At 53.6% G+C, this 11,807-nt stretch overlaps 1 protein-coding gene across 4 annotated transcripts; it reads left to right on the forward strand.

The window, feature by feature from the left end:
* The first annotated feature begins 602 nt into the window (after window positions 1-602).
* Window positions 603-5,031, forward strand: Trim56 (tripartite motif containing 56). Of its 4 annotated transcripts, XM_041648728.1 has the most exons (4): window positions 603-660; window positions 767-844; window positions 2,012-2,175; window positions 2,292-5,031. In XM_041648728.1, the coding sequence occupies exons 3-4, from the start codon at window positions 2,072-2,074 to the stop codon at window positions 4,513-4,515; spliced, it is 2,328 nt and encodes a 775-aa protein (XP_041504662.1). In that variant the 5' UTR covers window positions 603-660; window positions 767-844; window positions 2,012-2,071; the 3' UTR covers window positions 4,516-5,031. The 4 variants fall into 4 exon arrangements, with proteins under 4 accessions (XP_041504662.1, XP_041504665.1, XP_041504664.1 ...); XM_041648730.1 differs by lacking the exon at window positions 603-660 and having other exon boundaries at window positions 763-844; window positions 2,018-2,175; XM_041648729.1 differs by lacking the exon at window positions 603-660 and having other exon boundaries at window positions 770-844; window positions 2,048-2,175.
* The last annotated feature ends 6,776 nt before the right edge of the window (window positions 5,032-11,807 follow it).

Raw genomic sequence — 11,807 nt, forward strand, 5'->3', positions numbered from 1 at the left:
GCACCCGTCATTCTACAGCCACTTTGGGGGGCTGGGCAATCCTTCTCTCCACACAGGGGCTCCAGTGGCTCCCAGGCGTCCTTAAACTTCCTGAGAACCTGAGGCTGGCATCAAACTTCTGTGCGCCTCCCAAGTGCTGGGATTACAGCTGTCCCTACCATTCCTCTGGTCCCCCTGCACTCCCCCCATACACACCTGTTGCTCTCAGAAAGCCCTTACCCTGGGATCCCCTCAAACATATCTCTAGATAGAGCCTCCTCCAGGAAGCCTGCGCTAAGCCCTGGAAATGGTGTTCTTATCTGGGGCTCACAGCTTCAACTGTGGTTAGCGACGAAGCAGCGGAGGAGCCCCGCCCACTGGCCAGATCACCCATCTGTCATTCCTTCCCACACATAAACATCCTGACCCAATAAACACTCTTAGAGAACCTACCCTGGGGCAGTGTTTTGTTTGCAACACACACAGACACACACACACAGACACACACACACACACACACACACACACGCGCGCACACACACACACACACACACACACACGCACACTGACAGCTTGAGTCTGGGGCCATTGGGCGCCCTGGCCTGTGGCCCCCATCCCTTCCTTCTGGAAGGGGGTCCCTGTCCTATGGCCCCCGGCCCTCCAGGAAGGGAGCGCTCCAGGGTGAGGTGGGGAGGAAGGCGGGGCTTGTGCCCCGGAGTGGCTGTCCCGGGCCGGGGACGGAAGTTGCACCACAGTGCGACTACTTTCAGTTTTGTTTCTCTTGCAGGTAGTCGAGGGCCGGCGGTAGCGGGATTTCGGGGCTCCTCGGACCCTGCTGCGGAAGTCCAAGGTCAGCTGTGACTGGGTAAGGAGAGATGGGGGCGTAAGAGACGGGACCCAGAGAGACGAGGTTGGGGGGAGGGGAGAGAGAGAACGGGAGGGAAGTGAGAAAGCCCGGGAGAGGAAAAGAAAGGGAGGGGAGAGAGGGCAGGAGGGACCTGGGAGGCCCGAGAGGACTAGCCAGGTGGCAGGCCCTGTCCCTCAACCTCCCACCGTGTTGGGAGTCCTACCCTCCCTGAGAACAGACAACCACACCCCGTCCTGCGCCCCCCCCCCCCCCAGCTTCCTCTCCCAACCCTGGGGGAACCGGAGAGTGCTATCGATCAATCTTATTTGTTTATCTCTGTTTCTCTTTTTAAAGGCTGGGTCTCTCTCTGTAACTCAGGCTCAGCCATCTCTTAACTGTTGTTGCCCTAGGCTGTCCTGAAACTTCCTTGTAACCAAGGCTAGCCTCAAATTCGTGGCAGTCTTCCTGCCTCAGCCTCTGGAGGGCTAGGTTTTTCCCTAAGTCCCCACCGAGCTGGGGACCTGTAATGCCCTCCCTCCAGAAGTTTCTAGAATGCCTTTGGTAGGAAAGGGTAAAATTAGAGGACTCCGGGGGTCAATGACCCCGAGGTCCAGTAGAAAGAAAGGAGATGAACTTTTCCCACTGGAGCCTTCCTCTTGTTCTGGAATTACTTTCAAAAATAGTTGGGGCAGGAAGTAGGGCCCCCACCCTCTCAGGACACCCTCCCAGACAAAGGAAACTAAGACTGTGGGACCTTGCCCCAACATCAAAAAGCCGGGCACTTCTGTGCACCTGACATTCTTCCTATGTGTCCTCACCGGCTGCCCCTTGAGCCCTGGTATCCACTCATAACAGGACCCTATACCAAAACAAACGTGATGGTGCTTGCCTGTGATTTCAGCACTCAGGAGGCTGAGGCAGGAGGAGCATGGGCTCCAAGCCAGAACCTGAGACTGTAGCTCACTTGTTAGACTGCTTGCCTAGCATGCAAGAAGCTCTAAATTCCATCCCCAGGGCTACACAAACTGGTAGTAATCCCGGAAGAGGAGGCAGGAAGTTCAGAAGTTCAAGGTCATCCTCGGTTTCACAACTGGTCTGGGCTACGTGAGACCGGAAGGGTTTGGGCTACCCTTACCTTTGGCCCGTGACCTGGTATTTTAATAATTAGATTACTTCACCTCTGAGACCCAGGAGCTTCCTGGTCTCATTTTTCCCCACAAGCTCTGCCCTACCCACGGCTTTTGCATGTTTACGTTTGGTGCGTGCTGTAAAGAGGACGGAGTGGAAGAAAGACAGCCTTCCCCCAGTACCCAGTACCTCCTAGAAGCCAGAATCTCCCAGCCGTCCAGGTGAGTGCCAACACCAGACACCAGCAAAGAGCAGGGGAGGGGCCAGGCTGAAGGGGGTGGGGAACCAAGATGGGGTGTGGCCAGGGTGCCTCTGACCTCTGCCCCTTCCCTTATAGGATGGTCTCCAAAGTCTCCTCCCCCACTCTGCTGGAGGCTCTGAGCAGCGATTTCCTAGCCTGTAAGATCTGCCTGGAGCAGTTACACTTGCCCAAGACGCTGCCATGTCTACATACCTATTGCCAGGACTGCCTGGCCCAACTGGACATTGGTGGCCAGGTCCGCTGCCCTGAGTGTCGGGAGACTGTGCCTGTACCACCCGAGGGTGTGGCCGCCTTCAAGACCAACTTCTTTGTCAATGGGCTCTTGGACCTTGTCAAGGCCAGGGCTTCTGGAGACGCGCATTCAGGGAAGCCAACGTGCGCTCTGTGCCCTCTGGTGGGAGGTAAGAGCTCTGGGGGACCCGCCACCGCCCGATGCCTGGACTGTGCAGATGACTTATGCCAGGCCTGTGCCGACGGGCATCGCTGCTCCCGCCAGACTCATAAGCACCGCGTAGTGGACTTGGTGGGCTACAGAGCCGGGTGGTATGATGAAGAGGCTCGCGAGCGCCAGGCATCCCAGTGTCCCCAGCACCCAGGGGAAGCCCTCTGCTTCCTATGCCAACCGTGTTCCCAGCTGCTCTGTAAGGACTGCCGTCTGGGGCCCCATCTGGATCACCCCTGCTTGCCCCTGGCGGAGGCAGTGCGGTCCCGGAAACCGGGCCTTGAGGAGTTATTGGCAGGTGTGGACAGCAATCTGGTGGAGCTAGAGGCCACCCGGGTAGCAGAAAAGGAAGCCTTAGCCCAGCTGCGAGAGCAGGCAGCCAGTGTGGGGGCGCAGGTAGAAGAGGCCGCTGAACGGATCCTCAAGTCCTTGCTGACACAGAAGCAGGAAGTCTTGGGACAACTCCGGGCCCATGTGGAGGCTGCTGAGGAGGCTACCAGGGAGAGGCTGACCAAGATAGAGGGCCAGGAGCAAGTGGCCAAGGCGGCTGCTGCCTTTGCCCGCCGAGTGCTCAGCCTGGGTCTGGAGGCAGAGATCCTGTCGCTGGAGGGAGCGATCACACAGCGCCTGCGCCAGCTTCAAGACGCTCCCTGGACACCCGGGCCTACCCGCTGCGTGTTGCCCAAGCTGGAGCTCTACCCTGGGCTCCAGGACAAGAACTGCCACCTGCTTCGACTCTCCTTTGAGGAGCCGAAACAATCCCAGAAGGACTCTGAGAAGGGCGGAGCTGGTACCCAAGGAGGAAATGACTCTCAGAGCCAAGGGGAGGAGAGAACCAAGACAGGGAAGCAGGCTGGCGCCCAGTCCTTGTGTAAGGATGGAGCCCCAGCTCCCAAAGAAGGCAAGGCCCAGAACTCCCAAGAAGATGATGATGTCCAAATTGAAAGGGGCAACAGGTCTAACAAAAAGAAGAAGTGCAAAGGGAGAGGCAAGCCCATTTCTCGGGAGCCCAGCCCCATCCTGAGGCCAAACCTAGAAGGTTCAGGCCTCCTCCCTCGGCCCGTTTTCTCCTGGAGTTTCCCCACGAGGATGCCGGGAGACAAACGTTCCCCGCGGATCACCGGGCTCTGCCCCTATGGCCCCCAGGAGATCTTGGTGGCGGATGAGCAGAACAGGGTCTTGAAACGCTTCTCTCTTAATGGCGACTATAAGGGCACGGTGCCGGTTCCCGAGGGTTGCTCCCCGTGCAGTGTGGCTGCCCTACAGAATGCAGTGGCTTTCTCTGCCAATGCCAGGCTCTACCTCGTCAGTCCTGAGGGAGAAGTTCAATGGCGACGATCCCTGAGCCTCACCCAGTCCAGCCACGCTGTGGCCGCGATGCCGTGTGGAGACCGCGTAGCCGTCAGTGTGGCGGGCCACGTGGAGGTATACAAGAAGGAAGGCAGCCTGGCTACGCGGTTTATCCCAGGAGGCAAGGCTAGCCGGGGCCAGCGGGCCCTGGTGTTCCTGACCACCAGCCCTCAGGGCGATTTCGTGGGGTCAGATTGGCAGCAGAACAGTGTGGTTTTCTGTGATGGGCTAGGCCAGGTGATCTGGGAATACAAGGGCCCGGGTTTACATGGCTGCCAGCCAGGTTCTGTGTCTGTGGATAAGAAAGGCTTCATCTTCCTGACCCTTCGAGAGGTGAACAAGGTGGTGATCCTGGATCCCAAGGGGTCACTTCTCGGTGACTTCCTTACAGCATATCACGGCCTGGAAAAGCCCCGGGTGACCACCATGGTAGACGGCAAATATCTGGTGGTGTCCCTCAGTAACGGGACTATCCATGTGTTCAGGGTCAGGTTTCCTGACAGTTAGAGGAGCTTAGGGCTGGGATGGGAGGGCAGCTGGGGAGGGAGGGCACCCATGGGATGATGTAGCCAAGGCTGTTTTCCCAGCTGGCAAAATGCTTGCTCCTTTTGTGATGTATGAGGAGAAGGGACACCAAGAGCGGTGGTGGTGTGACCATAACCTCAGGAGCACGCAGCAGGTGCCAGAAGTCAACCCAACTGCTTCCTTTGGAGTGACTCCTGCCGCTGCGGCTCCTCTGTATAGTTTAGGTGTCTTGAGATTTATAAGCGATTCTTGATCTGTATTCTTCAAAACCATTCCTGGGATGGGGTCACGAATCCTCTGTAGAGCACTTGCCTAGAAATCACAAATGAGGCTGGGGGCGTGGGTATGGCTCCATAGTAGAGTGCCTACCTAGAGTCTACCAATGAGGAGTGGAGGCGTGGCTCAGTGGGAGATTACCCCTGCCTAGTATCCCCCAGTGAGGGGCTGGGTGTGGCTCAGTGGAAGATCCCCTGCATAGAATCCCCCAGTGAGGGGCTGGGTGTGGCTCAGTGGAAGATTCCCTGCCTAGAATCCCAGTGAGGGGCTGGGGTGTGGCTCAGTGGGAGATCTCCTGCCTAGAATCCCCCAGTGAGGAGCTGGGGTGTTGCTCAGTGGTAGAGCCCCTGCATAGAATCCCCCAGTGAGGGGCTGGGGTGTGGCTCAGTGGTAGAGCACCTACCTAGAATCCCCCAGTGAGGGGCTAGGGTGTGGCTCAGTGGTAGAGCACCTGCCTAGAATCCCCCAGTGAGGGGCTGGGGTGTGGCTCAGTGGGAGAGGACCTGTCTAGCCTACAGGAAGTCCTGGTCAATCCCTAGGTCTTACCTCCTACCTGGGGGAGAAAATAGACGGAACAGATGAAAGTGAGGCCTAGGGAGATAGATGACTTATGTCGTTCTCCAAGCAAAGGACAGTCCAGTCTATGTCAAGACATGGTGGGCATGGTGGAAATGGGTGAAAACTGGCCATTCTCACGGGGGTATATGAGGTCAGAAGAGGCCAGAGGTCTCAGAATGGCGATAACAATGCCACGTTCTGCTAACCACCATCAGGGAGAAGAGACTCCCTCAGTGAAGTATAGGGTAGATTTCAAAGTGTCAGAGGTCAGAGAGTGCTGGCAGAGGCCATAGATGTGAGATTAAAGCCAGGTGTGTATCACAACACACCTGTAATCCCAGCACTTGGGAGGCTGAGGCAGGAGGATCATACGTTTGGGCTACATTCAGAGACTGTAAAAAAGCTGGACTCTCCCAACTCTCAAGCACCAGGCTGTCCCGTGGACAGAGCCCCATCTCTGGCGACATGATCATCGGATCGGCAAGGATGTCCACTGTCAGAGGGAGTGACCCTTCCAGACGGTCAGCATCAACGCTTGAGGGGTTCTTTCCGGAGAGGAGCACATCGGCAGGGCTGTGACTCTGTAACCATCCTTGAATGCTCCACCAAGCCCACCGACTGCATCGTCCTGCCCTTCAGTGTCCTCAAGCCGGACATCTCCCGAGTTCTCAGATGCCATCAAGGCTCTCAGAAACCGTGATGATAAGATCCGTGTGTTGCCGAGTAAGGCTCACTGGATCAAGATGCAGCCCCTGATGGGGTGGGTCTTGTGGTTGCTGGTGAAGCTCATCGACACCCCAAGGTGGTCCGAAGTCTACATCAACTGGTTCCGGTCTGACGACCAGAAGCCCTTTGAGACAGGAAAGCAGAATCCTCTCCAAGATAACCGCTCTGCCCTGAAATGCCACCCTCAGGATGCCCAGGACTCGGCCGCGATCCATCCCTGTATCATCCATCCCCTCATGAAGGAGAAGTGTCAGAAGATGGTGACGGGGACATCAGATCCTTCCTGGCCATTGTCCCAGGCCCTAGGGAGATGCAGGGACTAACAGACCCAGGACTTCAGCAGGTTTCAGGCCTTGGAGCCTGAGATGCCGGACATTGTGGACGGTGGTGTGCTGGCCAGTGACATCACTTGGAGGATAGTAAGGGTGGGTCTGGAGGACTCCCTGATGGACGCCTTGGTAGGCGGTGCAGGGTGGCACTCTTTGGGCGTGCCTAGAGCGGGAGTGTGAAGGGTGCTGAGTTGGTACTTGGCAAGCACAGGACTATCTCCAAGATCTACACACACACCCCAGCCCTTCCCCTGCCATCAGCTGCAAGATCACAGGCACCATCAGGAAGAAAGATGAATTCCGTCTTGCCTAACAACAAGGAACAACTGGAGGATCACACACAAGTCACCCACTGAGCTGCCCCCACACCTCACCTCACCTTCCAAGCAGAGGCACAAATGACCCCTCAGGGCCGCTGTCATCTCCCTCCCACCATCTCTGCACCTGCCCAGGTGAGCTGGGGGCCTGGGAGGCATAGATTAAGGGAGGAACGTTGTCTCCATATCCCAACGTCCATAAAGACTCAGGCATGTTTCCTTAGCTCTCGAGTAAGAGAAACACCATACTTCTTTTATTATGGGGCTCAGTGGGGAACCAGTAGTGATGCTTGGCTGCAAACAGTGGAGTTTTATACACAAAAAATATGGGTATGTGATATATATAATATTAGAGGTGAAAAACACAGTCTAGTCAATCAGCAGCGGTATTTAAATAGGAATTGAGATCTCTGTAATCTAACTCCTTTCTTATGCTTTCCATATGCTTCCTGGGATCTTATTTATTTACTGCTTTTCCTTAGCTTTCTTGGAAAATTCCTTTTTTTTATTTTATTTTATTTTTGGTTTTTTCTTTTTTTCTTTTTTCTTTTTTTTTTGTTTTTTTTTGTTTTTTTCGAGACAGGTTTTCTCTGTGGCTTTGGAGCCTGTCCTGGAACTAGCTCTGTAGACCAGGTTGGTCTCGAACTCACTGAGATCTGCCTGCCTCTGCCTCCCGAGTGCTGGGATTAAAGGCGTGCGCCACCTCCCGGCTGGAAAATTCCTTTACGGAAATGTTAGCCTTTATGTGGACAAAGCGAAGTGAGGTTTACCGCGATGGGAGGGTGAGGGGGACGCCACTGAAGCGTGGGATTGGAGTGCCGATGGAGGGGGGCTATGATGCAGCGGTGTAAAAATCTAGAGATGGTACAGCCAGAGGTAGCAGCAGCCACCACCGTCCTCGTCGTTTTGATCTGTGCTGGCAGCTTTAGGGCGGAGATGGTGGAGGTCTCTGTGGGGGGCTTGTTTAGCCGGGAACTGTGGGGAACAGATGCTGGAGAGAAACTTAAGGTGGGGATGGCAGTGACAGGGTGTTTGCGGGATCCACGGGGCTTGGGAACCAACCCAGATGGGCAGTGTAGGGGTGGAGAAAGGACCCTTTTTCTGGGGGACATGTTTACTGTTTGTAGAAACCAGGGAAGGAACTCTCCAATGTCCAGATCAGCTTTGAATACACATAGATTTCCAAAGCCTGTCATGGTGGTGCAGGCCTGTAATGCCAGGGCTCAGGAGGGGGAAGCAGAACTGTGAGTGGGAGGCCAGCCTAGGCTCCAGAGACCCTCGCCAACAAAGGCAGGCGGGGCCATAGGTTCAGTTGGTAGAGTGCTTGCCTAACATACGCGAAGCCCTGGTTTGATCCCTAACACTGAACAGAAACACGTATAGTACATACCTGCAATCCTAGTGATAGAGTGGAGGCAGGGGAGTCAGAAGTTCATACACACCAAAACATAAAGGAAGACATGGAAGCCAGTAAGGTTACAAAACAACATGGACTTCTGATTTGATAAGGAAAAGCTGAATCACTAATGTACCCAGTTTTTTATTTTTAAGAAAAAAAAAAAAAGACCCGTCTCCTGTTTGGACAAAGAACGAACTAGTTCACGCACCCAGGGGAAGCATCTATGAGCAGGGACTGGTAAGACGAAAAAAAACAAAACCACTGGCATGCGCCAGCGATGAGGTTAGAACGTGTTCTGGAGAAACACGTAGACTCCTGGCACTGTAAAACAGTGCTTCCTGGAGGGACATTTGGCAATATTTGCCCCGTTTTTGTTTTTTCTTCTTCTTGAATGATTGTAAAACTACACTAATCTCAGCCTGTCTGGAATCTGCCAGGGGCTGAGGATTGGAGGTTCTGCCCAGACTTCCCCAGTGGGTGGCTCTGTTTCCTCCGTAGCCCTGGGGGGAAAATGTCATGCCACTTTGGGGAATACATTCTGGAAAATAATTCAGTCGTGGAAAAATATTTGCAAAGACCTTTACAGCTGCCTGCATTACTGTTAACTGGAAACTGCTTCGTGGTGAGGGAGGGCTGAGGAGATTGTGGTCTGTATTGTGGATCACAGCCATGAGAAGTCTTTGAAAGGAATGGTATGTGATGCAGTCATAAGGGGAGAGAAGAGACTGAGGGCGTGGCGGGGGAGACGGCTCCGTGGGTAAGAACGCTTGCCATACAAGCACGAGGACCTGAGTTCGGATCCCCAGCACGCATATAAAAAGCCAGGTGTGGCCACATGTACCAGAGCTATAAGGGTAGAGGGACAGAGGCAGGCAGGGGCTTGGCTGCTGCCGGGCTAGCTCCAGGTTCTCGAAGTTATAGGTCGGGAGTAACAGAGAGGGACGCTTGGTGTCTTCTAGACCTTGTGTGTGCGTGCACGCATGGTGATTGATTGGGGCATTCTGATTGCAGCGGGTCAGCGACAGGTGAGACTGTCTAGACAGCTGCCAAGACAGCAACGGATCCCTAATCTGTAAATAGCCAATGATCTCGGAGGTTACATCTTTTTGAGTTATTTTGAAGTGGTACACCTGCATATTTCTATTTCAGTTAGTATTATATGATTGAATACTTCAAGAAAATATACTTCTATAAATAATATTTAAGAAGAACTTAGCCGGGCGGTGGTGGCGCACGCCTTTAATCCCAGCACTCGGGAGGCAGAGGCAGGCGGATCTCTGTGAGTTCGTGAACAGCCTGGTCTACAAGAGCTAGTTCCAGGACAGGCTCCAAAGCCACAGAGAAACCCTGTCTCGAAAAACAAAAAAAAAAGAAGAAGAACTTAATCCGGCCCAGATGTGGTAGTGCGCTCCGGTAACTCCCGCACTTAGGACGAGGCTGGAGGTTTGTTATTTTGCAGCCGGGTGGTCCCCACAGGTGACGGGGTGGCCATGAAGTTCCTTTTGGGAAGTCTTGCTGAGTTCTCCCGGCCAGTCCTGACCGAATGCTGGGGCTACAGAACGAAGTGAGATCGGAGGAGTTGTATGAAGGCCCGGAGAGGTAGCGTGATAGCCAACGCAAGTCTCAATAACCGTCTGTGAAGTGAATTAACGTATAGAGAGGGGATCAGACTGTTCTGACACCGAGGTTTCTGTATGTCACATCTTTAAGCCAGACTGCAGAAATCTTGGTTGATGGGAAGTCTCCAGTAGGGGGCACTGTTGCACCTCCTAAGGCAAGACTTCAAAAAATAGAGGACTGGGGTTGTCTGGTTTCTTTTAGGAGAGGGAAGAGTGAGGGACAAGAGAGGGTGTTCCACCTCTTTTAGGAGAAGGAGGAGTAAGGGAGGGGCTCCTGTGCCGTTTTGAGTAGCGCAGCGCTGCAGAGGTGCGCGGGAACCTGGAGCAGGAGGCTAATTCAGAAATGAACCCGTCCTGGTGGTCCCAGCAAGCAGGGAGGCTGAGGCAGAAGGATAGCCGATTGAAGTCCTGCCTCGGTCACTTGGCAAGACCATGTTTCAGAATAAAAAGTAAAAAAAGGACTTGGGCTGGAGCTCGGGGATAGAAAGCTTGCCTAGAATCCCTCAGTGAGGGGCTGGGGTGTGGCTCAGTGGTAGAGCACCTGCCTAGAATCCCCCAGTGAGGGGCTGGGGTGTGGCTCAGTGGTAGAGGTTTGCTTAGAATGCATGTGGTCCTGGATTTAATACACAGTACTAGGAGAAGGGAGGGGCCGCCTGGTTCTGAAAGAGAATCCTACAAATGCTGAAGAGACAGAGAACCAAAGTCTTCTCTGGGACCTCAGAAGTTGAAGGGAAATGCTAAACTCATAAATGGGTAGGGGTGTGGGTAGGGGTGGGAGGCACCGACACTAGGATATGGGGGGTGGTGGGAGGGATGGCCTTGAGCATCACCTGGAAGTTGAAATCCACACCTTAACTGACCTGGGAATCCTAACCCATCCCTCCCAGACTTAGAATTGTTCTTTGTGTTTAATCAATACCTTAGCCGCGTAGCAACAACTTGATCAATTATTCTTTTCCTGTTTGGAACGGTCCAGGTTGTATATGGATTGGGGACAAGTGGATGTTGTTTGAGGAAGGGAGACAAGGCAACAGAAAAACTGCCAGTATTTTTTATATTCATATGACTCTGCAGTCCTTCATTAGAGTAGGACTGAATGGGAGAATTGTGACATGCAGGCCCAAGAGCTGGGCGCGATGACACAGACCTTAACCCCAATGCTGGGAAGGCGGAAACATGAAGATCATGCCAGCCTGAGCTACAGATGAGACTTGGTCTTAAAATAAGGGCTGGAGAGGTAGCTCAGTGGTTAAGAGTGCTTGTCGCTCTCACAGAGGACCTGGGTTCAATTCCCAGCACCCAGATCAGGTGGTTTACAACAGCCTTAAACTCCAGCTCCAGGAGATCTAGCGCCATCTTCTGGCCTCCAAGGACACCTGCACTTACATACACACAGCCACACACATAGATATTAAATATAAATGTTTAGGAAAATAACATACCTAAGAAAGTCTGGCTAAAGCTACATTGTGAACCTTCTCCTGGGGATAATATTTATTTTAGTTTTCAGAAGTTACATAAACAAGCCACTCAGCAAAACACACAAGTGACCACAGACACGCAAGGGACCAATGGCCCAGTTGGCTGAGTGTCAGGGCCATTCTCAAAGCTAGCAGGGAATTGGCTGTTCTGACTGAGGACCAATTACTGTTGACATTTTGGGAAGTTTTTTTTTTTTTTAATTGCATGTGTGGCCTACCTTTGTATAGTCTGGAGAGAATATGATGTGGGGGCGGGACAAGACAGCGATCTTTCGCTGTAGACCGATCTGTGAAGTGGTGTCCTTTCCTTCATCCCTATGGGCACCATTCTGAGGGAACATGTTTTTAAGGAAACGGGTGATGTTGGGGGAATCTGAGCTAGGCAGAGTTGGGTTGAGGGGAGCCAGGGTGAAGGTACCTGGCCATCTCTCGCTGGCAGGGACGTTGAGGGTGGATACAGTCTTCTAACTGGAGAACTGGAGAAGGGGTGCAAACCTGTGAAATGGGGAGAAAACTGCCTTACCCTAGCCGGGGCAAAGCTGCCCAAGCACCCAGAAGCTCTTCAGAAG

This window comes from Microtus oregoni, unplaced genomic scaffold (assembly GCF_018167655.1).
Source record: "Microtus oregoni isolate MIOR12 unplaced genomic scaffold, Mior012 000003F_ref0000135, whole genome shotgun sequence".
NCBI lineage: Eukaryota > Metazoa > Chordata > Mammalia > Rodentia > Cricetidae > Microtus > Microtus oregoni.